Source organism: Condylura cristata, unplaced genomic scaffold, assembly GCF_000260355.1.
Source record: "Condylura cristata isolate star-nosed mole 26May11 unplaced genomic scaffold, ConCri1.0 scaffold00007, whole genome shotgun sequence".
Lineage (NCBI taxonomy): Eukaryota > Metazoa > Chordata > Mammalia > Eulipotyphla > Talpidae > Condylura > Condylura cristata.
Genome location: NW_004567108.1, coordinates 39,013,016 through 39,040,513, shown reverse-complemented (window position 1 = coordinate 39,040,513; position 27,498 = coordinate 39,013,016). Strand labels below are relative to the sequence as shown.

The following is a 27,498-nucleotide window of genomic DNA, read 5'->3' as shown; positions in this document are numbered from 1 at the left end:
TGCTGGAGACTATTTCACAAGTATGTGGGGACCACATTTGACTTGACGAGACTCACTTACTGTGGTGTAATCAAGTAAGGCATGAGGTCTTTTAATTGGCTAAGCAGTGGAACTGTTCCCTAAAAGTAACAGGAACAGTGTTTTTGTCTTTTCCATGAGGATCACTCTTCCATGATACTCAAAAGCAAAGTTAAGACAGGCAAAGTGGAGGCCTAGTGTCAGGGTGGAGGTTAATTTGTAAGAGGGATTGGAAGTGAGTCTTGGCAGGACCACACACACCAGCTGGTCTGTGGCCTTGGGTGGTGGGAGTGAGGGGAGAGAAGATCAGAATGGCAGTTAGAAATATGAACCCTCGAGGATGTCACCATTGTTCTGCCTGCCTTTATTCTCTGGACTCCCTTCTGTGGGTCATCAGACAAGAGAGAGCTGGCTCCCTGAACCTTTGTTTAGAGACCATAGGTTGACTTTGAATAACAAATGAGAATGGAAATGGTAAGAACATTACTAGCTCTCAGCTGTCTGATCCTGTGGGTAGTTTTTTGTACAGTGCTCCTCCTAAAGCCTTGTGCTATTGCTTTAGCTGTGTCATTCGTACAACTCTCTTTCCCTCAGGTTGACAAAACGACCTTCAAAAATCACTTTCTAACTAAAACCCATGTGAAGGTTGAAACTATAGTTAGGAAGCAGATCTTGATTAAGATGCCCTGTAAATCGTTCATATATTGTGCAAAAACAAAACAAAAGAACATTGGTGTAGGGTTATTATTTTTTTTCTTGTATTTCTACTGGAGAAATGTATTTCTCCAGTATTTCATTTTCTTTATTTTTTCCCCTATTCTAGCTCACTCTTGTGTGTCTGTATAATGGACATGATCTCATCAGATTTGCTAGAAATACCATGTATGTGAGGTATTCTCAGGAGCAGAAGGGACAGGTTTGAATTGGGAATTGGGAATTGGGGTGGCCTTGTCTAATGCCCATGCGTAACGTCACCCAGTCCAGGGACTTTCTTCCAAGTGTAGGCTGACATATTTTTGGATCAATTGAATGATTTTGGTCCCATTCCAGTTTGCTGTTAACAACTTTATCTATTTGCAAACAGCCCCAGAGGTAGTGTTTATATACACGAAGGGAGGTTTGACAACTTTTAGTTAATGTGACCAATACAGATGGTCACAGGCAGCGAGAGTCCGAGGGCAGTGAGGCTTGTGACTTCAGCTGTGCCCAGCATTCGCTTTCTGCCCAGCCCAGCTCATGAACTTCGCCAACCAGGGTTTTCCTGAATAAACAAACACAGGTGCCTACTTGTGGAATAATGCCTCCAGCCTTCTGACCAGGCTTGGGGATTTGGAAGCTCTTTCTTCTCATGAGCTGGCTCTGGGGTTCCAGTGGGTACTGAACTTTCCTACTCCTTTCTCAATTTTGTGTTGTCTTTGAATAGTGGACAGGCAGCCTAACAGTCCCTGTCAACCTCTCTCAGCGCATTTCCAGCAGAAGCTTTGAAGCTGGGAATCGTTTCCCTCCTCAAATTTTATTAATTTGTCGATCATTTATATAACTGCATCATTTGGGGGGGGGTCCACGTGCACTCCCCGTATGTGTGTTACAGGGTAGCCCAGAGTGGACTGGGCTGCCTGTCTGTGGGGCCTCACCGGCACGCTCACAATTCAGCTATACTGCAGGGACACACAAGAGGGTCAATAACGGGTTTATTTACAAAAGGGGAAAGGAATAGGAAACAACACAGAGAAAGAGAGCGGGATACCAAGTTAACTGCAATACCTTATGGCTAGGCTGACTGAACACACCAAGTCACGCGGTCCGTGGTCCGGAGAGCTGCTTCCCAAGCGAGAGAGCCAGGGCAAGAGAGCGAGAGCCAGAGCCAGTGCGAGTGCCCTATTTATCCTCCCAAATGTCTCAGAATCCATTCCTTCTAGCTCCGCCCTGGGGTCCTGCAGTTCTCTCCCTGGTACTGCTGGGAGTTGTAGTTTTCAATCACTGGAGTAATGTGTAGGGTCCAGAAAGCTGGAGTAGGGGGTGGAGTCCATAAGACTTTGCAGGGTTCCTTTAGGACATCCTTCCCCTTAACATGTGCACTGCTTCATTGACTGTCCACCAAATCCCCATGCCTTTGGCTGATCCCTTTCCCTGCCCTTCTGTCTCATCCCTCTTCCCTTTCCCTCTGGTAACCAGTATATTTTTCACAGTGTCTAAGAATTCTGATGTGCTGTGCCAGACAAAGTAGAAGTCTGTCTGGCTAAATGAAACGTTTACTTACGTTAAGCCAAGAGACAGTAGGTGATGACAGGAAATTAAAAAAAAGATCTCTTCTTTAAAAAAAGGCAACTTGATAACAGCCTCGCAAGAAAAGCCACTGTGTGTTCTTTGAGTAATAAAAGTATACAATGTGACAGAGATGCTTAAGTAGAGCAGAAAAATGAGGTACCAGTTTCTCATCCTACAGATGCTTGACATCCAGGCATGTGAGTTTCAGGGAAGTGAGCGCTACCGGTGTTTGCACAGCTCTCTGTGTTACTTCTTCCAGCCTCAGAGCAACGGTGTTGATAAGGGTTGTCATTGTTCCTATTTTGTATACCAGGAAACCAGAACCTGGGAAGATTTAGAGACTGAAACATGGGTCTTCTGGTTCCAGCTTCTGCTGCCCTGCATTTCTATGCCCAATATGGGAAACAATGTTTGCTGACCTGCTCAGGACCAGAGTAAGACCAAGTGCCGGATTAGCTTTGAGGAATCTCCAGAGTAACCAGTAGAAACTACATGCCCAGCCACCCCCACTTTAAAGATGAGGAGACTGGGACCTGGGGAGACCTTGTGAGTCAGAGCCGAGAAGCAGCGCGTCATAGCCCTCCCAGCTCTGGATCCCAGCAGGTTTATTTGTATTACAGGTGCCCCACTCCCACCCTCACTCTCTGGGGCCAGTGACCAGCACTTAGTCAGTTGTCGGAGACCAGCTCCAACTTTTGAGGTGTCTGGAGGCAGGACAGGCAGGACCCTAAGGTGGGAAGGCGTCGGCGTGCAGAGATTCCAAGAAGGGGAGAGGGAGTGAGGAAGACACGGGAGTCGGAGTTGGGTGCAAATCTTCCTGCTCATCTTTTTGCAGGTCTTTATACTGTTTAGCAAGATTTAGTTACAATAATGCCTTAGGTAAGTTAATAAGAAACCGACATAAAAGTTTCAAAGGAAGAGGGGAACAATGCATCTTTTTCCTTCTACTTTATGGCACACTATACTATACATCTTGTGATAACTTTCATGTATACGGATGTTTAACTGTGACTTTAAAGGATCAGGGTCTGGGAAAGGATGAGCTGTTAGCAAAGGATTTAAGAGTCCTAGGGAAGGAATAAATTGTGTTAGCATAGTCGTCAGTGATAGCCTAAAGAGAAGCTAATGGCTAATTTAAGGTTAGCAAGGAGTAGCTAGTGTTTGTTTAGGAAGAGGTTAAATAAGATTAGCAGAGAGTAGTTAGTGATAGTTTTAGGAAAAGAGTAAATTAAGAAGAAGTTACATAGTTGTGCATTAAGCAAAACCTGTGTTGATAATGTTGGGAAATTGTCCATGGGTCCTTATGCCCTGAGAGTTATCTTAAGAATTGCTTTTTGTCAAAAGACCAAAGAAGTTTTCCAGGAGTCTTGATGCTCTGGGGTCTTATCTCTCCAGGAGCTTGCCTTTTGTCTTCAGTCAAAGGAATTTCCTGCCCAGGAGCAGCTCAGCTTGTACTTTGCCCAGGCCAGGTAGCCAATTTAGAGCTAAGGCAAGCCAGTTACAAACTGATGTTGCTACAATATTTTTTGATATTACCATTATACAAAAAAGGGAGGTCATAACACAAGTTTAGCAGTGGAAATTCTGATATTTCAGAGCTTTTCCCGAGCTATCCGGAATCTGTCAGACGATAGCCGTTGCATAGCTTGTGTCAGTCAGTGAGTGGCAAATGTGTGTTAAACAAATGGATGAGTGATGGACTGATTTAATTGTAACTTATATGCAGACCAGTACATTTCTTCTGTATCTGCCTTGACCTAGTTTTCCTACCCAAAGTTGTTATTTTTTCACTTTGAATAGAGAGGGCAATGTTTGCAAAAATCCTGAGATGACCAGCTGAGAGTGCCCTGGATGTATATAAATTGCCATGCATGGTATTACTGAGTGGTACTGTGGGTTAATCAAAAGCCTTTGTTATTGTTGTTTTAAGCACAAATCGTCAATTTATTATTTAGTTTGTTGCCTTTATTAACTTATTTGAAATGCAAATGGTAGCAAACACAGGTCAACAGCTGCAGCTGTGGTTTGCAGACCCAGAGCCAAGGAAGATGGATGAGATTCCTAAGGGCTGCCAGCCCTGGCCCCACATCCTCCCCCCAGGGCTTGCTGACTATGGAGGAGATCTTTGATTACAAGGAAGAGGGGTGCATCTGGGAACAAGTGGGCAGCAGAACTTCAAAGCAATTATTGCTTGCAGTGTCTAGTAGTGGAAAAGACGACTCAGACAGACCCTGCTGGTAAGATTCAACACCTTCTAGATCCTTGCTGGAGAAGCAGCATTCCAGACCTTCCAGTAATTGCTTCTGGACTAGGGGACATGACAGTGATAAAGGCAATAATGCCTGCAAAACACTTGCAACCGTGCCTTTCCCATAGAAAGCACTAAATGCTAATCATTATTGCTCACTTTTTCTCTGATTTTTATTACAATTCTGGTCATCAGATGTATTAGTAAGGGGTAATGAGAAAGTAAAACAATGCAAAATTAAATGAACCTTAATCTTGTCATAATTCCACACAGCTATTAAAGTGACTGCATACTGCAGGAACTGCAGAGAAGAAAGAGGTTTTTGGAAATGTAACTTTAAAGTTAGCACCCACCCATGAGGGGAGGGTGAATGAGAGTATTTTCAATGGTGTTTGTTATATGGTTTTAAGATAACTAACTTGAAGTGATTTGTATTGACTTGCAGAGTAAGTCCACTTGGAATTTTGGTGATTTCATAAATGAGATCCAAAACCTGTGCTTGCTGGAAATGAAAAAGAAGGTGACATGTATGACTGAGATAACACAAAGCACTTGCACTGTTTTTTTCCTAGGCAAATTGCACAGCAGTTTAGGAAGAAGTGTTAATGGGTGGAGGGTGTTCATCACACAACATGAAGCCTCTGTGAGTGCTGGAGAGGGAATCTGGGTGCAAGGAGATTTTATATAAATGTGTGTAATTTGATTTTGCAAGGATTCCTTTGTGCAGGAAGTTAGAGATTTAGGCAGTATGTCCTATGCTAATTATTACAGTAATTATAACTCTCCCCACTTATTACATATGCACAGGCAGAGTCCTTGTAAGCAAGACCTCACTCAGTCCTTACCACAGCCTAGGAGATGTGGTCCTGTTACTTCCATTTACCAATGAGGAACCTGAAGGTGGTTGTAGAGATACGGCATCTGATCAAGTCATGACAGGTTGTAGCATCAGGATTCAAACTCAGGTTTGCCTGTCTCCACAGCTTTTTTCTCTGCCTCTCAGAGAGAGGAAGCCTTGTTTAGTCAAGACTGGAAAAAAGTTTTCAGTGAAAGACTGGATAGTCCTTCATTGAAGAAGGGTATTTAGGAATTAGACAACACAATATATTACTTAACTCCATTCTGCCTACGTTTGGACTTATTTCTTAGGAGTCCTCAAAAGCAGGATCAGCTCTTTTGATTTTTTGAAAGGATGAGAAATAGCCAGTGTCTGAAAGCTCATAAGAGGGCCTTTGGGTTAGATGACTGGTTCCTGTGACATTGACGAGAGGCCATTCCTACCCAGGCTGTGTGTATGAAATTATTTGTTTTAAGTGGACATGTTGTGCTATATTGTTGATAAGCACCATTACACCAGTGATTTAACTTCGCCCTGGAGGAAGAAGTGCCTTCTGGAGTCTCTTAGTGGTTATTAAAAGTTGGCATTGATGGATTTTAGAGGGAGCCCTCTAGGCACTGAATGATGGAAACAAAGAAAGGCACATTTGTGAATATTCAACAGGGATCTCAGGGGCCTCAAAGTTTCATACCAAATTCACAGAATCAGGCCCATCTTTAAGGGGAGCAATTTTTCATGAATAGTGTGAGATACGGGACTTACTTGGAGCTGTTGAACTTCAGAAGTGGGGGCACATGTAGCCTCTGGCTGTATGAAATCACATCAATCCCTGGTAAAAGAAGGGGCTCCATCAGAAAAACACCCCTTATCTAAGGCCTTCTTTTTTTTTTTTTTTCCCTAAGGCTTTCTTTTTAATGCTGTCTTCTAGAGCCCAAATGCGAAGGAGGTTTTACTTTTTATGGAGATGGCAAAAATATGTTTTTGAGCTGAGAGAGAGAAGACATTCACCCATTCCGTTCCACTTATCTACATTTTCCCTTCGAAAATAAATAAGACTTAGGCAGCAGGAGGGAAGAAGTTATTGTGAATTAGGGACAGAAAAAGGGGGTGGTCAGTTTTATTTTGGGAACTAAAAATAATCCCAAACAAAAAACTTCCTATAGTCTCTTCCCAGCTATTTTTGAGAAAAATCTTTAATTAGAGAAATAGTATTAGGTCTTTAACTACAAGTTATACTTTTCTTGGAGTCTGTATTTATTTTGCTGGTCTGGAAATAGTTGTAGTTATTTCTGCAACTGTGACTATTGTCTAGGAATTGAATGTGGGCAGGGAATATAGCCTGACTGAATTCAGAAATGTTGTGGCTGATTGTTTCATGTTGCCTTCTTTTATACCAATTCATGCTCAGGATGAGATTGTTTTTCCTTCAGAACATATTCTTTTAACAATACATGGTGGAAATGGGCTGGGTGTACTCCTTGAGACAGGTATATAGGCAGTACCAGGAAGATTTGTCAGAGACCTTGTAGTCCTCAGAAAGTGGAGACTAGGCAGAGTTCCACTCTTTCACCTCAGAGGGGCAGAATCCTTTGTGGTAAGTTAGAGGCTGTTCTGAAATCTTTGTTCCTTGATGCTTTTTTAAGAACAAGCTAGACTAAGCATGGAATTAAAAACTGTTCACTGGTCGTGGGTCTTGAAATGGTACTGGGATGGATGAATTTGTGTCTAGCCTTAGATCTAGATAATTGGAGATTTTATAGGCCAGAGACATTGCAAAACATAGGCCACTTGGTCACTTAAATCCAGAGCACACCATGTTCATCATACAAAGAGTGGACAGGGCTCCCAGACCTTGGCAACACAGTGGCTTCCGTGGCAGAGAACGTACGGCATCTCCCTTGGACGTTGCTGTAGCTACCTGCAAGAATCCCAGGACTGGGCCAGGGTCAGTGAGGAGCACAACTGTTGGTCCAGCTGGGTGTTTGGCTTGAGGAGGTCTGAGGAGATGAGCTTTGAGGCCAGATGCAGCTGGTTTGGAATCCAGCCTTTCTACTCAGCAATGGTATCCCTTGGGACCAGTCACTTACTTCCTCTGAACTTCATTTCTCCTCTTCTGCAGGAAAGTTTTCCATAGAGCAATTACTGAGAATGGGAATTGGTGTTAAAATATGCAAAGGACATGTAACTTCATGGGTGGCTGTATGGTCCTGATGGCGGTCGGATTAGTACAGTGTTACAGTGAAGGGGTGAACCAACGGAAATGCCTCTCCCTATGAGGATCTTTTCATCCACATCCAGACCCCTCCCCCCACCCCTACCCTGGGCTTGCCAGCCCACAGACAGGGAAAGCTGCAAACTTCCTCTACCCTTTCTTACCCTTATAGAGTTCTGCTCCCTTGGCTCATACTTAAGGTCGTGAAAAAATAGGCTTTGAAAACACCAGAGTGGACAGCCAGTCCCGAGACTCATGAGCTGTCAAGTCTGAGACACACCTCATCAAAAGCTTCTAAGGCCAGGCACCAGGCCGAGGGCAACTTCTCTGGTATGCAGACCTAATGTTCTGTAACCAAGTGTATGGTAAAATGTTTGGCCGACAAGATGAGTGAGTGGGGAGGAAGGAAAGAAGGCAGCAGTCCTTTTTCCTATTAAAGTCATTATCAATCTGACAATTTTTTGAGACAATCTCATTTTTCTGAGACCTTTTCAAAGTGACTACTTGACCAATCTGAGATGTGAGGGCCCTGACATGATGGGAACGGCATCCTCTTTCTCTTACTCTCTTACTCCTTGGAAAAGAGATTAAAATATAATGATCTTTAGAAAAAAATCAGGAAGTGTCCTTTAAAAAAAGAATGTTTGTGGGCTCTCCCTGGTGGCACAGTGGGTTAAACACAGCACTATGAGGCTGTCTGCAGGCATTGCAGCACGATTTCTATCCCCAGCTCGGGAGGTGACCCACAGACCTCTCCTGTCTTGCCCGCTGCTCCCCTCAGCAGTGAATTTCAGTGGATCTGCCTGGTCTGCTCCCCACTCTGTCTCTCGTGAATCCTCTCACCACCCCTACACCTCTGGCCTGTACCCCAGTTCTGTATACATAAATAAAAATCTTTAAAAAAAAATGTTTGCAAAACAAAAGGAATCAGATCTTTATAAATCAGCTGTATCTTATTCCATGTAGTTACATGCATTACTTTATAGTCAAACTCATAAAATATTTCTAAAGAAATGTAAAGATGAGGACACGATTTTGGCTTCCTTCCTTTTATTCTATCACTTCCGTGGAGCCCTGAGTCTTCGTTGTTTGCGAGGATGTGGGAAACCCAACACAGCAGAGACTTAGTAAATGTTAAATTGTGATAATTAAAAAACACTTCCCATGCCACTTTGAGACCCTGAAGTTTTATGAGAGCACATGATGGAATATTAATGACAGCTCAGTGAGTGTTGCTTGGGGGTGATCGTGCCACTGGCCTAGGGTGACCCCCTGCACAGCGCAGGATTTTCACTTCATCTGTCATTGAGAGTTTACCACGAGGCTTCCCGACTGTTACAGTAAAACCCAGGGGAGCTTAAGGAGGCGAGACTTCCTAGACGATCAGCATTAAGAGCTCCCTGTCTCCACTCTGAATAGTTCTGTAGATAAGGTGGTTATGCTTTTCTGTTTCTTCTCTAAGAAGGGGAAGATGTGTGACCCAGTCTAAGTTTATGCGAATAAGATTCCATATAGTTTTCCACCACGGAACCCTAAATAGGTAACCTAAGAATGGAGCTAACACTGTTTTTTCTTGCAGCCTATCTTTGGCTTCCAATAAAGAATCTGAGCGATATCTAGATTAAGTCCAAGACCTCTTTTATGTCACTTGAGATGATATCACGGTGGAATGCTATTTGCTGTGTGCTGGAATGTAGTGTGGGGGAGGCATCAGATCACAGAGCTGTGAGGTTGGGAGCCCTGTAAGGAGCAGTCTCAGCCTTCGCAGTGGTCCATGGGCTGGGTGTGTGGGGAGAAGCTGGTGTTCAGTACCCCACTTTACTCGACTCTGCCATTATCTTTGGACCAGTCACTCACCTTTCCCAATGTTACTGTGCTTATCGATAAAGCAGAAGTTGGAATAAATTCTTCTTCACTCACATTTGTATAAGCCTGGCTTACAGGTTCTCAGCCTTGTGACCAGACTGGATCACTCCATCCAGGGCCTACTGTTACCTGCTCCATACCCTTTAGGCTTATCTACCCACCATCTTTTAGTCTGTCTCTATGCACCTTAGACAGAAGCTTTCCTCAGCCCTCCTGTTACCCCCATGACTTTCTTTCTGACCTTCTTAAGCCCTGTTATGGCGCCTGCCAGAGTGTGTGTGCATGTGCCCAGAAGGTGGGGGCTATCCTGTACCTTTTGCTGGCCACATCCCATAGTTCTGAAGGCCACGTCATGGCCAGTGTTCTGTCAGCAATTTCATAAAACAAGGCCCCTCTGCCCAGTTTTCTTGCTACTGTTCTCATATTGACTTCCAGTCTTTCTGCAGTTCTTTCACTCTCCCCTTTTGGCTTCTCCTAGCTGAAGGTCTCTTTCTTCCATTTTGGGAACCCACTTCTTCCTTTTTCCTCTTTTTCAACTTGGGAAAGCCCCTTATAATGGTCTTATATCACATGATATGTTGATAAGAGGAGAACTTTCAGAGGAATTGCTGATTACGATATCAGATGTCGTAATAAATCACTGAAATACAAAATTAAAAGGGGCCCTTAGAGGAACTTTTAGGGAGATCATTGCTGCACATACCACTAGAATAATCCATACAGAGGCTCCCATGTTTTTTTGTACAGACTTGGACTCCAGCTCTTGAGAATCTGACTGAGTAGCTGTAGATCAGGCCCAGCCATATGTACTTTCAAGAAGCACCTGTGTACTTCTGATGGTCAGCTAGGACCAGGGACCGTTACCTCAAAGCTGCTGACAAGCCAGCCATCGTCAGCTCCTGGCTTCATAACCAGCCCCAGCCCCACACTGTTTCCTAAAAAAACAAACCCCATTCAGCTAGTCTCTGGCAATGTGCCTTGATTCTAAAATGCTTCAATGATCGGTTGATGAGACTACCAGAGTGGGAGAGGGGAGAGAACAAAGTAGGGAGGGAGCACCATGGCGCATGTGGAGGACTGCGGGTGTTTCAGTAGTGGGTGTGGTATGGTACCATCACCTACAGGAGGAGATCTTATACCTCTAAATCACAAACAGCTGTAAACTAGTATTACCCCAAAACAAAATTATCAGTTGGATTGAAACCCCATGTTTATAGGTAAACCATAGTTATTCATTTTATGATTAGATAATATAACATGCCTATTTTTAACAACTTGTCGCAGGCATTGATGAATTGGTAGAATCATAGCTTACGCAGGATACATTTTATTTAAAAATATCTGACAATAACTTAGACTCTAAATCATCCTTGTTCCTATCTGCCTTATCTGCAAAGTCTTCTAAGTACTCTGCAGCCATTATTCAATCAATATTACTGTACTTGTTTGGAAACCTCAAACTGCAATTTCAATTAGGGAGGCTTTTTTACACCATCATCTCCGCTGATGAATAATAAATAAATGCCAAGTACCCATCTGTGAGAAAGCCTCAGATGCTATTTGGAACTTGACTTCTGACATGAGAGTGGTCCTCAGAGCTGGCCACGTGGAGCCCCTCAGTGTGGTGTCTGCAACCACCGGCCCGAGCGCCAGCTGCCCTGGGCATGAGGACTTCCAGGAAGACTCCCCAAAGGTGGTTATGTGTCTCCTCGACCTCAAGGGCCAGTAAGGAACAGCTAAGTAAATAGGCGGGGATGGGAGTTCTACACTGAGGAGACGGCGTGTGTGCCAAGACCAGAAGTGCAGCAGAACAGACGGAAATATCTTAGCTCTGACGTGGCAAATGTAGGAAAAAGTGCATAATTTATGAGGTATGTCCCAGCACTCTCAGTGTCTCAGTATTCTCTCCGACATTAATGGCTTCCATGGCTTACACAGAGCCTCCCTCCAGGGAGCACTGCTATTTTGTGCTCCCTACATGAGGCCAGGAAATATGAAAACCTGTTAACAGCATCTAAGAGGAGAAAATCAGTCAGTGGAATTGTAGGAGAGCATTCCAGGACCCTGTGTCATGTGCCAGGCATCTGTATGTAAAAATGCCTGTTATGACAGCCCAAAGGGTATGCACTGTGGTCTACATCTATTCCCACTCCCTCTGGAATAAGGCCCAGTGATAACAGCACACTGTGCACTGCCTAGCAATTGCTTCTGAGCACCCACAGGCGTCTGTTCTCTGCCATCTCCACCTGCTCACAAAAGTGACTGCCTTTAGCGCCTTCATTGTCTGCAAGGCCTTGTAATGATGTGAGCTCTAGGCACCTCCCTGCAGAAATCCAGCAGCAACATGACTGGCCTTTATGACTGTTCCCTGATAAGGCATAAAGGGAAGTGCAAGCCCCAGGCAGGATTCCAGAGCAAAACTGAATTAATAACTCATTAAATATTTTGAGTCGGTAAAGCTGATAGGGCCGTGCGGTGGTGGGAAAGCTGAAAGCATTGGAAAAGAGGGGCTGTCAGCTCTAGCCAGCAAATGGCAGGCGGCGAGCCGGCAAGGCCACCCAAGCCCCAGGACAAAACGGGGCTGATTGTGTGTCATACAGGCGTGTTTGTGAGTGTTCTATAAGGTACGCTAATTGCTTTATTTTCCTTTTCCATGGGCAATGCCCCATGGGACAGCTCTGAAACCAAAGAGGCCATGAAGAATGCCAAAATGTAGACATTGCAAAAAGATGAGCAGAGAAACAGGGATCCCACTTCTACAAAGTGGCTTAGCATTCTGCTCAGTTAGCCCCTCTCTCTTCCATGCAAGCCTTATGGAAAGTAAATGAGAGGAGGGTATGGTTTCCTACATGGGATTTTGTGTGTGTGTGCAGCATGTGTCCCACAAGTGTGAAATTTTGTAGATACTATTGAGTTTGAAGCAAAAGTCCCACTTACCAAAAAATATGAATAAGAGCTGGTTCTCTCTCTGTAATTTTTCTGGGCAAAAAAAACCTCTCTGTAGATTATAAGACTCAAATCAAACTGAGGGCACAAATGGAGGCTGTTTATTAATTAATTACTCATTAACAGGAAAAGACTTATTCTCAGTGTTTTTTTATGCATCAATCCATGTAGCTTTAGTGTTCCATTAAATACCCATGGGCAACTGTTATTCTTTAAATCAAATACAAACAGGCCAACATATTAAAATAGTTTTTTCACTAGTGAAACTTACTAAAGCACACAGGCATTTTGTATGAAAAAATGGATCAGAAATTAAAAATATTTTTTCTTTATCTTTTGGCATCAAAATACCAAGCATTGGTACATGCATGTCTTATCATTATTCCAATAATCCTGATTTTTTTTTTGTCATTAAAACAATGCAAATTATTCTTTTGGAAACATGAGTCATAGAAAATTTCATGATGAATTTGAATGAATATGATAGAAAAGCAAAGGAAGTATTTTCCAGAATAATGTAGATAATTTTGGTGCCAAGATTAAACATTCAGCCACAGTACCTTAAACATGCAGCCACACTACGTAAATGATACTGAATATACTCTGTTTTATAGTGTAATTGTTGACTTTGTGATAATGTGAAAGCTAGTGTAATTGTTGACTTTGTGATAATGTGAAAGCAGTATGCATCCATCAGAAACTTTCCAATTTCAAATTAGGGCGCTCAGTCTTTTACTTTTGGTACAGTGTTCAGTAACTGAACAGGAGACCATTGGCACTCTTACAAACTCAGCTTTGTGTTAGATAATTTTTCCAGCTTTATGCTAATGTGAGCTCTGACCATGGGCAGCCTCGACCCCTGATGTGGTCAGCACACTGCAGGCTCTGTCCTCCGACCTCACAAGGAGGAATGCAGCAGTGTTCTGGCTACTTCTTTTCGCAAAGATTCCCAAGCCTCAAATCTGACCCAAGACACATTGTCAGTTTCCTTGATCTTTGGGCCCTTGTGTCCTTGAAGGAACCAATGTTGGGTCTCCTCTCCCTGGACTGTAAATGCTCGAAAAACAGATAGAGCCCTGCTCACCTTCCCCTGGCTCCCATCCCCGTCCCACTCATGTTGTTCCACAGCCCCAACCCTGCAGCTACCAGGAGCCTCAACAGCTCTGGTTTCTGCCTTCCCACCCTTCATTTAGAACCCTTGTGTCTTCCTTATAACTCAGTTTTAGTCAAGGGAGTGGTGCCCGCCAGAACTTTCCTGTGCCCATCCCCCCTTCTGGCTTCTAATGACAGCCTGGCCTCCAAATGGGAGAGTGTTCCTGTGGCTCTCTGAAGCAGAACCGAATGTTCTTTCAGTGATGCCCAGAGTTCCGGCAGAGGACACTGTGGAGCCAGATCTGGTCTGTTCTCCAGAATTGACTTACTGTCAGAGTTTTCACTGACAAATGTAGTCCCAAAATACTCTGTTTTTACTTGTGAAGACCAAAGAGGAATGCAATTGTAATTACTTTGCTTTGCATGCATGCCAGAGTATAAATACATAAAAAATAACCAGTAGGGAATAAGGCGTGAGAAGGGAGTAGGAAGTGATATTATGCATGTTAATTTTCTTATGAGAACCTGGTACTTCTCACAGATACTGAAATCTGGAAATTCTCTCACAGCAAGTTTCTCAACTTTGCCTTCCTTCCTGAGTTCATTCTAAACTGGAGTTTTAGTCATTCTTAATAGAAAATAAGAGAGTAGAATTTTACTTGATTATCTGTCAAAGTCACTTTTGCTTCATAACTTTTGGATTTCCCCCCATTAATTCAGAATATAGTTATCAGTACCTTAAAAATACTCATTAGCCAGTTTTGATTGACTCATATCACAAATCTCTGCTCGTTACTAAGTACATATGAAAAGATGACTCTGGATTTTCATCCTTGTTTTTCACATTAAATTTTCCTAAATCTGCAGATGCAGTCTTTTAGCTAAAACCCCAGAAAATGTTAAGTGTGGTCTGGGACAAGCCGTGGCATCTCATTATACAGACCTCGGGAACACCTTGTAGTTATAAAGCAATATGAAGTCTGCCTATTGACGCCCTGTTTTAATTCTTTAAGGAACCCTAAGGTATGACAGATGACCCGCGACAATCTGGTGTACTTGTGAAACAGACATTTTGGGATTTTTTTTTTTTTGGTTGTAACATGAAAAGAGTTGGGCATTTCCTTTTCTTTTGTATGGCAGTGGGCTTTCTGCTAACGGTGACATGGGTGTATATTTTCAGGTTCTGAAAGGTAGATCACTTAATTCGCTTACTTCTAAAGACTGAATTCCAGTGTACACACTTCATGTACTACTCAGAAATTGAACAGGTCTTTGTGTACAACTGTGGGTGTCTATAAGTTTAGTTGTCCAATTTTGCAAAAGATCATCACCATCTGAGTACCTAGAGGTAGGAGCCTCTGATGTAGGTTCTGTGATACTAACAAAGAAGTCACCAACTTCACTGGAAATTCAAGTGAGAGATTGGCCTTGAAAGCATTTTGTTAATAACTATTCTTTGAGGACAGCTGAGGATAAAATGCTGAAAGCAGTTAATCTGTCAAGAAAACTTGTGTCTTCTTCCTGCATGATGATCTTCAATAGGGCTAATAAGTCTACCCAAGAATTTTTATTTTTATAAATTTATTTATTTTAAAGATTTATTTATTTATGCATATAGAACTGGAGTATAGGCCAGAGACGCAGGGGTGGTGAGAAGATTCACCAGAGACAGAGTGGGAAGCAGAACAGGCAGATCAATGAAGTACACTGCTGAGGGGAGCAGCGGGCGGGTAAGGAGAGGTCTGCCTCCCATGTGGTCACCTCCGGGTGGGGATCGAACTTGCACTGAAGCAGCTGCAGCTAGCTTGCAGTGCTGCACTCTAACCCGTTGCACCACCAGGGAGAGCCATCCAAGAATTTTTAGTCAATAGGGCTAATAAAGCTACCCAAGAATTTCCATTCATGTATGTATCCTTTCTTCAAAAATGACATTTTTCTTCTCTGCTGCCTCTTAGAACAACATACAAAGGGTAAAAAGCATGATGCAGAATGGGGATGATCTCATTTAGATTACAAGAAAGAGGTTACAAAGGGAAAAGGCACATGAGCAAAGATGTTGACTCTCGAGACCAGTTGATGGAGCACAGCAGGGTGGTCGAGATGCACAGAAGTCACGCAAGGTAGGCTAGAAGCCAGTCATTCAGACGTTTAAAAGCAGGATTCGGTCTAATGTGAGCAGAGCATCTGATTGGACTCAAAGTGAAACTTCCCGTGGCCTCACAAATTGAAGGTAAAGAGAATCGGGGTCCTGGCTTACCCTTTGGCCCCAGGGTGGAGGGAAAGACCCTGCCTATGTCAGAAGTGGCTGTCTTCTCCTAGGCAGCTCCCATACTGAAGCAGTGGTGTGATGTGGGAATTGACAAGAGGCTGCTGCATTTCTTCAGCATACAGGGGTTAGCCACCCACCTTCCCTTCAGAAAAAAGCAGGATATAAATTAACAAAACTCAGGCAGCTACAGTCCCAGCCCCTTTGGGTTGGGCAAAAGCTTTCTGTCAACTACTTCAAAAGATTTGACCAGACTTACTCACCCTGGACCTGAGTGGGACACAGGACCCGAGTACCCACTTTTTGTTACTTGTTACTGATGAAGGGTGGAAACTGAGTCTCCTCTTCAGCTCAGATCGGATCTCAGGTTCCTAGAGCCTCATCCTTCCAGGTCAGGATGTTGACCTTCAGAGCTCTCTTCTGGCAGATGACTAGGCTGCTTGCTGTGCCTCAGCCAGTCATGCCCCAGGCTTTACCAGGGAGAAAAATCAACTCAGGATGCTTCTCTCAGGCCCAAGGCTAAGGCTTCCAAAGGATTGGTGGTTATTCGATCCTAGGCTTAGTATCTATTACGTCAGCTGTTTGTACTTTTTCTGCTTCCTTTCCAATAACCAAATATCAAAAAGACTCATTTGATTTTTTTTTCTTTTAAGGCAACTGGTTTGAAGGCTGAATAGCGTAATGATTTGGTTCTGAACAGAAAACAGATAAGGGTGGAAGTCAACTGTTTCCGGGCATTTGATCAATAGTGGGAGTTTGATGGTAAATTAAATGTGAGATAAAACTGTCAAATGATTCTGAGAATCAATACTTACTGGGAAAAAATTGTTGGAGCCTTTAATGAACATTTTCTCCCAAGGGAAATAATTCCAGCGGTGTGTTTAGACATCAGGGTAGTAATACAAAAAAAACATGAAGTTGATTGTAAATAAGGTCACTTGCTATATTGTTATTGATCAATAGCATATGCGTCATCTCCATTGCTGTTTCTCAAAGAATGGACTAGAGAACCTTACAGTCACCTGCAGAAAGGCAGAGTCCTGTATCACAACCCTGCCTTCTTCATCAGACCTTCTGAGAGTGGGCACATGAATTTGGATTTTTATTGAGCTCCTCGGGTGACTGTGGTGTCTATTACATTCTAAGATCAACCTTTCTCCTCCATCAGGTGGTTGTCTCCCAGACAGAAAATACAGCCATACCCACAGGCTAAGCAAGGTATCAGAGTAGAGGATATGTTTGTCGAAGTGCATGTGTTTGGAGTTGAGTTTGACAAGCAGGTATACATTATGATTGGATTAGCAAATGTCTTAGGAATATTCTGCTCTGACTCTGTTACTCAGTGGACAGCCCTGCAGCTCAAGTCCTCTGGGGCTAGAGCAGAGAGGGCTTGGCACCACCACTTCTCTGGTGCTTTTTTTCCCCCTCACCTTTACTGACTTTTCCCTGCTTTTTCCACCTCTTAAGTAATAGCATGTCTCAGAACCATTCTCAGCAAGAGGCTGAGAGGGGTGATTCAGCTGGGGAAGTACTAGATAGTTGTTGACCTCTGTTTTTAAGGAGATCTGGAATTGGCCTCCCTGACAGGTTAATCCATTGTCCTTCAGTAGGTATGGCCTACCTCTCTTTTTAATAGCTATAGCCTCAGTGCATTGTTGAAGAAATTGATCAGGTTATTATATCACCTCGCTGGTGCTGACATTGGGCACTGCTGTTTCCCAGAGACAGACATCCATTAAGATCATCTACAACATCGATCCTCACTTCTCTAATGTTGGCAAAAAAGAGAAAGAAAACAGACTTCTTTCTTGCTCTCATGTACTTCTAACTCTTGATAGACTGGATTCTCACCTTTGGGGACAGGAAGAAGGAAGAAAACTAACAGAATAGGAGAACTTTTCTTCTCAAAGGAGAAACCCCTCAAAGGAAAGCATTTAGAGAAAGGGGCAATGAGAACCTGTGAAAGAATCAGATATTGTTACCTAGCATCCCATCCCCACAAGCTCTGCTTCCTGTGGGGGCGACTGGAACAGAGGGGTGTGAAATGCAAAATGTGGCTGCTCCTCCCACCAGGAGCAAGGCCAGCCTGTGACCCCAAGTGTTGGTTTGCATCTGGGTGCAGTGAACACGTGTAGAATAGGGAAGGCCCTGGGAAGTCTGGAGAATTTGGTTATTTGCTTGTTTTATTACCTAAATGTCAGGGAGATATAAAGCAGAAGATGGCAAGGAACTCAAGAGAAAGATGGGTGTCACATATATGAGAAACCAAACCAAACTAATGACAGGGACAATAAGAATAATTAAGTCAATGTATAGAAATATAGGTACAGATTCAACTTGTATAATAACTAAATTCTGTCTACCACAAAGGACATCGAAAGTAAAAATTTTCCAAAATTTGTCTAACTCCCAAATAATGATCAACTTATTGAAATTTTAAAAAATATTTACAAAGTCTCCTGAGTTGGTTTATAATGAAGTTCTGGTTTTTATTCTCTTAAGACAACAAATTCTGAAAATTAGGAGAGAGATGCAACTTGCAGGCCCAGGCACTAGAAATGAAACATGTTCAGAAACAAACAAAAAAATTATTTCCAACAGAAAGCAGTGCCACTTCCAGGAATATCAGGGAAAGGGTGGGAGAGAACTGGGCTCTGATTGTTCAGCAGAAACAAAGAGGGAATTGGCATGAGTGAATGCGTGGGAGGCCTGTGTGCCTGAGGAGGGCTGAGTGACATAGCAGCCAGCTCAGACCTCATGTTTATGTCTAAAAAGGAGAATCTTGACATCAAACTTTTGCTTTGGATGAGAATGACTCAGGGAAAGGTGGACAAAAGAACGTCTCAGCCTTGGACACACGCAGCCAATGGGATGGAGGGTGGCATGGGTCTTAGTCTTCTTGTTCACACTGTGAGGTCTTGCACCAGTCAGTGGACCTCAGCCCTTGGGACCTTTGCACCCACCTCCTCATGGAAACACCACGAGGAGTAAATAAGATACCACCTGACGGACAACACGCTTTGAATGTGCTCAAGCACTGACACGTACCGGGCTTCACTGCTGTGTTCCTGTGGTGGTTTCTCGGGAGACCAGAGAGTTAGATGCTCTTCACTCCCATGTACTTGCATCACAGTTTGGTAGTTTGTTGTTGTTTGATGCAGGTAAGACCACATGAAACACCTGGGAGGTGCCTCAATGCAATTGTGATCTGAAAACCAGCACATAGAGTTGGTCATGCTTCTGCCATCTTTCTTCTTCTTGTTCTTTTTTTTTTTTTTTAAGATTTTTAAATTTATTTATGCATAAAGAAATGGGGTCCAGGTCAGAAGTGCAGGGGCAGTGAGAGGATTCACCAGAAACAGAGTGGAGAGCAGAACAAGCAGATCGACAAAGTACACTGCTGAGGGAAGCAGCTGGTGAGACAGGAGAGGTCTGCTGTACCATGTGGGTCACCTCCGGGGCAGGGATCAAAGTCGCATTGAAGCAGCCACAGCTTGGCTTGGCTTTGCAGTGCAGTGCTCCAACCCACCGCATCACCAGGAAGGGCCAAACTTCTGGCATCTTTCTACCCGTGTTTCCTGTTCCCTCTGGGACATCCATCTAGAAGGGGTTCTTGTCTTAGACCCAGGCTGAGAGCTGCAAGAGCAGATGTATTTAAAAGATGAGTAAGTCAGTTTTGATATGTGAGCTCCCCAGGAAATCAGACCCCCTCCAGTGTTAGGAGTTCTACTTCCTCAGATAGGAAGTCTGGGGCTCCCCTGGGGACTGGCTTTCTATGCTCTGTGCTGACACTGCTGGTCTTTGGGGACCCTGTGATTGGAGGTGCCAAGTGTCCTTGAAGCTTAGTTTTAAGAGTGCCGCCGTGAGTTGCCTACTTCTGGTCTCATTCCCACTCAGGTCTGAGGTGATTCCTTGTTCTAGCAAACAAGTGGGAGGCTTCTCTCAGCCCAGGTGCTCAGCTTTCCTGGGTCCCTCTCCTGGGTCTTTTCCCAGGGGAAAGCATGCTGAGGCACCTGGGAAAGACCTCGGCTAAGCTCTGTTTCCATGTGGCCAGTATCCGTCCCTTTTCTCCCCATTTTTCTTGCTTAGTAATTGTGGTGGAATAGGAGGAGCAGTGAGAACCACCTTCACCCTAGTCCCCCACGCTCACCCCGTATGCCAGACTTCTTCTTCCCTCTCCCAGAGCATATTTGCTTTATTATTAGATAGGTTCCTACAGAAAGGAGACCTGGATTTTATTCCAAATAAAAAGCTGTTATTGAGAGTTACTGGAGCTGTTGATAATTAACTTTAGTTCCTCCCCTGAGTACCTTTATTTCTTGCTTTCCTCCATCTAGTTAAATTTTATCCTGGGGAAGTTTTTTTCCACACATGGAGTTGGAGGTGATAATTTTTCCCCATAAAAAATTCCACTTTTGGCCCTCCCTGGAACTGTCTTCTCATTTCCCCTCCTTTCTGCCCTCTCTTCCTCCCACTGAAAACAGACTTTTACGTCAAGACTTTTCATGCTTGCAGCCTTTCCTGCTCTACCAAACCTTCCTTTTAGCTAGCTAGCCCCAGTCCTTTTCTTCACCTGTTTGCCTTTCTAACTCTAGATTCTTCTCTAAGAATCTGAGAACTCTGCTTTTCCATATTGGAGGTTTTTCTAGTACTGAATTATAATATCGTATTCCTTTTCCAAAAAGTATCCACTTTGGTCCTCACCAGAGCAAGTAGGAGTAGGAGCGTGAGGACTGGGCAGTGGTGGGAGCAAGGGGCAGAGATGAGTGGGCACAAGGACCCTTCTCCTGGTTACTCAGGAGCCTCCTCATCTCTCCTTTTCACAGGAATAGATAGTGAAGACTGTTGGTAAAATTCTATTTTTAGGGCCCTCCCTGGTGGCACAGCATGTTAAAGCACAGCACTAAGAAGCTAAAGCCACTTCAGCATTATTTTGATCCCCGGCCCCGGAGGTGACCCACAGGGCACAGCAGACCTCTCCTGACCCGCCCTCTGCTCCCCTCAGCAGTGTGCTTCATCAGTTGGCCTGTTCTGCTCCCCACTCTGTCTCTGGTGAAGCCTCTCACCACCCCTGCACCTCTGGCCTGTGCCCCAGTTCTATATGCATAAATAAGTCTTTTTTCTTTTTAAATTCTATTTTTAGATTATACTTGCAAAGTGTTCATTTTTCAGGAAAAGGAAGTTGTGGAAATAAAGTTCTGGATGTCATCACTATTGGAAATGGAAATTAAATATGTACCCTGAAGATACAGTTGTTCTCTTAAAGACAGTTGGAAGGCTTTAAAACATTGGGGGTTTCCCCATTTTTTAGCACTTTTGCAGCATTGGATTCCATTTTCTCCCTTGCTCCAGGCTGCCTCCTTAAGTAGTTGCCTGCCTGAGCTGGCACTTTTGGGGACATTACTCTGGCCCCAGCAGAGATTTTTGACCTTCTAGGTCACTGAGTTCTGTGGTGGATGTGTGGATTTGTGTGGGAGACAAGGGTCAGCTATGTGAAGAAAGGTTCCATGCATGATGGGATTTGGTGGTAGCTTTTCCTCAGGAAGTCTTTGAATTCAGCCATGATCAGCTTCTTCCTAACCAAGAGAGAACGTGTGTGTGTGTGTGTGTGTGTGTTTAGAAGAGTATTCAACTCTTCTAAATAATTTGAATAATTTGAGTATTCAACACAAATTATATAGCTAGAAAATGACTTCTGCTTTATGACATTTCAGCATGTCCTAGATACAGTCAGTCATACTTAAGCCACCAGCTAAACAGCCAGCTTTCTAAAGACACCTAAATTCAATCTGCTGAATTTTCAAAAAGGAAGGATGGAAATATACAGCTTACTCAGTTTCAGGCAAAGCCTCTGGGAGTGTACAAACAAAAGCCTCGTTGTCCACAAGGACCCTGTGCTTCAGGGGATCTCTGGGCATCTTCTTTTGATACTATGATAGAAAGCTAGACCCCTTTTTGGTCATATAGAAGTTGCACAGCCCTGCCCACACCAACCCACCACCCCCCCACAACCCCCGCCCAAGGTGGACCCCACACAGTTGCACTGGGTTTTGTGAGGAAGCCCTCAAAGATTTTCTCATTGAAGCAGTAAGTGACACAGCTGTTCCATGTCAGACCCAGCCATTGCCACCCTGGCCAGTGCTGAGGGAGCCTAACTATTGAGTAGGCCCGCCCAGTGCCTCCCTATGAGCTGGTTCTAGAGAATGTAGACTATAGTGGCAGAAAGAGAGGCTACACTGGCTTGTCTTTCTTTCCCGGGAACGTCTTTTCTGAAGCAACTAAATGAGGACTTTGCAGGCGAGGGTGGTGGCCTCGCCTTCAGAATGCCTGGCCCAGTGCCCAGTGTGAAACATTCCCCAAATATGCCACTTGGTGAGTGTCCCAGTGGCCAGAGCCCAGAGCTGCCTGCTGCCAGGAGGGTTGGCATTTCCCCCAGGGTATGGGGACGGGCACCCTCCTCTGGCCCCTCTACCAAGCCTTGCATTTGCCAGATGCCAGGATAGCCCTGCCCCTGGTTACGAAGTCCGGAGCAAGAATCTGTCCAGCAGTGGGGCGTGACAGGAGCTTGAAAACTTTTTCCCTCTGTAAATCCCCTCCTTCATTCAAATCCAGCCCTATCAAAAGGCTTTTGTTGAAGGAGCAGCCGTGGCATCTTGGTGCATGTCTGTGTCACTGCTATCTCCATTTCCAAAGATGGACAAAAAAAGAACATCCTTATTTGAATTCCTGAGCCAGCAGGTCTGAAAATTGACTTGGAAGAGCAGAGGTAACGGCTGATGCCACAGCGCATTTGTTTGGATTGTGAGTGACGAAGCTAATGGGGAAAGGACTTTCTTGGGCTTGTAGGAAGCCCGGCAGCCAGGAGCCGCAGGGCGTTGGGCGTCCTTGCCCTGTGGGACCGGCATGCTGGGTGGGCGTGGGCGCGGGCTATGCGGTGCTGTTGTTGCTTTAGATGGGCATTTCAGCGGGGGTGGTTAATAGGGTTGGGGCATAGGGTACGGCTCTAAAGAAAGAAAGGGACTCTAGCTCTTTCACCCTCTTTTGGGGAGGAGCCATTTCTGTTTACTTTGCTCCAGTCTTCTCTCAGGGATTCCTCCAGAATATAGCCAGGAGAGCGGTCACGCCTCGGGGTTGTGCTGCCCGTTGGAAAAAGTCCCGTCAAAGGCACGAGCAAGGAAACGGCCGTTTCTGTCTCCTTTGTATTGAGTTTTTGCTTCATTTTGTCTTGACTTAGTTTTCTGAAACCTTTGTCTCCAGGAAATCACCTAGAAGGATCTAGAAAGTGCATGTTTTTCTGTTTTGCTAGTCATCATTTTAACCTTTGCTTTACCGATTTGACAGTTTTTGCTTTGGCTTTAAACGCACATGGTTGTCAAAAGCCAAAACCACCAAAGCAAAAAGCAACAGATAATCCAACAGATTACAGATTTCAGCATTCTGATAAACATTCTTCCCATGGTATAGTTGAATTACTATCCTTAAGACTAAGTCTTTTCCCACCCTTGTTTTGATGCCTTTCCCTTCCCTCTTCTTCCCCACCCCTGCAGAATGTCTCTGATTTATAGTTGTTTATTTTTGTTTTGCTTTCCATTGCTACCTTTTCTTCTGATCCCTCATTTGTTTTCCCTATATTCCTCCTATAAGTGAAACTGTTGATATTTTTCTTTTCCTTTTTGACTTATTTCATTGTGCATAATCTCTTCTCGTTCCATCCACCATGTTGCTACGACTGGCATTAGTTTATCTTTTTGACTGCTAAATAGTATTCCATTGCATGGAATACATTCCACATATTCTTTATGCAGTTATCTGTTTTGGGGCATTGCCCCCAAATCTTACCTATTATAGACAGTGCTGCAGTAAACATAGGAGTGCAGGCATCCTTTTGAATTAGAGGTGCATGGGTGAATTGGTGTTGGTAATCCTATGGGGACTGCACCTGAGAGGAGAAAGCAAACATTGTACAAAAATGAACAATGATGTAAAATATATATAAATAAATTAAATTTAAAATTTTTTAAAAAGAGAAAGAATAGGGCCCTCCCTGGTGGTGCAGCGGGTTGGAGCACTGCACTGAGAAGCTTAAGCCACTTCCACATGAGTTCGATCCCCGCCTGCCCTGGAGGAGATCCACATGTCGTGGCAGACCTCTCCTGACCCGCCCGCTGCTCCCCTTAGCAGTGTACTTCGTCGATCTGCCTGCTCTGCTCCCCACTCTGTCCCTGGTGAATTCTCTCACCCTCCGCATCTCTGGCCTGTACCTCAGTACTGTATGAATAAATAAATAAATCTTAAAAAGAAAGAAAGAAAGAATAAGTGTTTTGCCTGTTCAAACTGTGACTTTGTTCCATTTGGGAATTTCTTCGTATTTAGGTATTTGGAATAAAACACCTCTTAGTCCCATTAGTCTTTTCCCTCACTAAGCCAGTATCATTCCCAGTGCTTTCTAGGTTCTTGCTTCTGACAGCACATCTCGACTTTACTCGGTTGGATTTCCCCCCTTTCCTAGCATTTCTGTGCCTTGTCTGTCTTACCGAATCCTAGTTCCAGCTACTAGCATCAGGGAGCAATGGACGGGAGGATGCCAGAGAACATGGGCTCAAATCCTGGCAAGTCTACTTACTAGTCGATTGACCTTGGGCAAGTTCTGTTCTCTAGACTTCCTAATCTTTAATACTAAAAGGAAACAGTCTCAGCGACTATGTCACAGGGCTCTTCTGAGGACTGAGTGGATCAGTCAGTAGTTGAGGGGCTTGGACCCCTGCCTGACTCCATGACTGTTTAGCTTGGGCTTCTGCCATGCACAACACAATATTTACTGCAGTTAGAAAGACAAGACAGCGGAGGATGGGCTTGATAGTGATGGTGGTATTTCAGCATGTTGTTTCTGTGGTGTCATTAGTCCTTGCTGATATAAGGGAGAAAAGCCCTAACTAAGCAGTGTGCCCTGAACTGCTCTGTTTTTTTTTTAAACCTCTTAATTTAGATACAATTTGCATATCATAGAATTTAGCCATTTAAAATGTACTATCAATGACATTTGATGTAGTAAACATTGTTAATCTTTCAGGTTCTGGTAAAATATATATGCAATTTAAAATTTGCCATTTTAACTATTTTTAAATGTATAATTCAGTGGCAGCAGTTACATCACAAGATTGTACAGACATCATGTCTACTTACAAAACTTTCTCAACTTTTCAAATAAGCTGTGTTTAATAGGCAGTAACCGCACATTTCCCTCCCCCTAGCCTTTGTTAACCTTTGGCTGCACTCTGACTTTACAGATTTCCCTGTTGTAGTTGTTTCACGTAGAAATGTCATGGTAGTGGAATTGTACGGTATTTGTCCTTTTGTGTCTGATTTACTGGGTGTTTTTGGAGTTCATCTATATTGTGACATGAGTCAGAACTTCATTTCTTTTTTTGGCTGAATAATATTCCATGCATGGTGTACCATATTTTGTCTATACAGTCACCCATAGATAACCATTTGGGTTGTCCTTACCTTTTGGCTCTGGTGAAAAATTCTGTAATGAGTATTGGCATACAAATAATGTCCAATTCCCTGCTTTTAACTTCCCCCTGGGTGGAATTGCTGCATTGTATAGTAATTCTATTTTAGTTTTTTGAAGAACTGCCCAACTGTTTTCCTGGAAAAGCAACTTTGTGATTATTTTCCTCCCTTGCATTTTTCTTGTTTCTGTGTCTGTCTCCCTGAGGTCTTGTCCCGTTCCCTCCTGTCATGCGAGTTCGTCTATACTTGCAAGCAGCCGACCCTGTGATGCATCTGCAGGAACACCCTCCTCTGTCTCTCGTCAGCTGGTAGAGCATATACAGCCCACCCTGGCCACACACCCTCCCGACCCCTTTCACCTCATTCTCCACGGCAGGTCCTCCAGACATTCAGCTGATTTTGTCACATGACAGTTTGGCCTCCAGGTAGACTTAAAATCTCTAAGGAACTCAAAAATGGAGCCACAACCTGCAGGATTTCAGCCTTTTTGGAAGGGCCTCTTCTCCCCTCCTCTCTTGCTTTGTTGACCTCATCACCTTGGCTTGTCTTCGGGGCTAGTGCAGCCATGCTGTCCAGCCAGAGAGTTGTTTTCTGGTTCACACTTGTCCTGTATCTCCACCTTTCTGTAAGCAAGTGAACTAATTAATGAATACCCCAACAGACTGTGAGCCTGCCTCAGACAGCCATTCTGGTTGTCGGGCTAATTGTTAGCTGGGGTTTGTGGATGTCACTCATTTCACAATAAGGCTCCTAATTAATCTCTGCACCGTTCTCACCAGAAGAAAGGCTGATACAGAGAAACATCCCCAATTACCATGAGAAAGAAAATGTCAAGAGCTCGGTGGAGTTTTCCTGGCATCCACTTCTGGTCTCCGATGAAAACCGTCATTAATGCACAGAGACGGCCTGGTGACCAGTCCAGGAACCCAGGGGCTGGAGGAGCCCTGACCACTGGCCCCAGCTCCGGGAGGAAGCTGCTGTGTCCACGCTCTGGGATGTAGTAACACCCCTGGAGTCTCCCAGGAGAGTGTGGGGATCCTGATGCCCTGGCCATGCCAGTGTCCCTGAAGCAGGCAGAGCTGAATTAATCTGGAAAAGCTAAAGGTCTCTTCCTTTGTCTGTGTTTTCATGTCTGCAGGACAAAAGATCCTTCATCACCGCAGTGACGTTTTAGAAACGGTGGTCCTGATCAACCCTTCAGATGAAGCAGTCAGCACCGAGGTAAGCATCAGCTCTGCAGGTTCAGGCAGGGCTTCACATAGTAGACAGAAGCCAATGGACAAAGGGGCTGGGGGTACGACATGGGAGAGGGAAGTTCTGGATCCAGGGGTGCTACCTTACCCCCAACCAGTAGCTGGATCTGGATATTGATCCCACCTTACTCCACCCCTCCTAGTGAGTATGAAGGGGAAGACACTAACCAGGGTTGTGATATTTTGTCAAGCAGGTTGGGGTGAAATTTGGGGGTGTCTGGAGGCTGCTGAGATGGAGTCTGTGGGGATAGCAGGGAGCAGAGATTACGTGCCAATACGTATCAAACCCAAATTTGGAGAAGAATGGCATTTCAACTGAAGGCCCCCTCAGAGCCACCCACCCACCTCCTTATCACGGTTAAAAGGCACAGCGTGCAGTAGGCAGGAGCCTGTGGTGTCAGACTGTCTGGTATCCGCCATGTACTGCTGGGTGGCTTTGGGCAAGTGACTGACTCCTTCACTCTTCAGCTCTGAAATGGAGATAATAACATTCTTACATTTAATGTGCTTACATGTGCCAAGATGTAAGAGTGGATCGAGAGTGGATGCCCTGTAACAACTGAAATATAAATGTTGGGTATATTACTGTGTCATATGAATTTTTTACCAGAGAGGGGGTCTTTGGATATAGGCATACCTCAGAGACGTTGTGGGTTCAGTTCTATGCCCAATTAAGCTAATAGCCCAATAAATCGCATCACATGAATACCATTATGCCAAGAACATATGTTACAGTGTACACATTGTAATTAAATGTGACCCAGGGGCATGAAGGGAGCACATATATTGCTGGAAAAATCACTCAACAAAGTGTTGCCATGAACCTTTAGTTTGTAAAAAAAAACTTCACAATATCAATGAAGTGCAACAGAAGAAGGCATGCCTGTATTTCAGAGCCCACTGTAAGAGGAGAACTTGGTGAAGCCAAGAGTCCCCAGTCACCCTGACTAGTGAAGCTGATACACCTCCACGTCC

General features: G+C 44.2%; 1 protein-coding gene across 1 annotated transcript in view; it reads left to right on the top strand.

Annotated features, from left to right (window-relative positions):
• The window catches only part of MAP1B (microtubule-associated protein 1B), a 94,744-nt gene that overhangs the window by 43,020 nt on the left and 24,226 nt on the right, over positions 1-27,498 (top strand). The window contains exon 3 of the mRNA XM_004678221.2: positions 26,409-26,491. Within this exon, the coding sequence (XP_004678278.1) occupies positions 26,409-26,491 (83 nt within the window). The remainder of the gene's footprint in view (positions 1-26,408; positions 26,492-27,498) is intronic.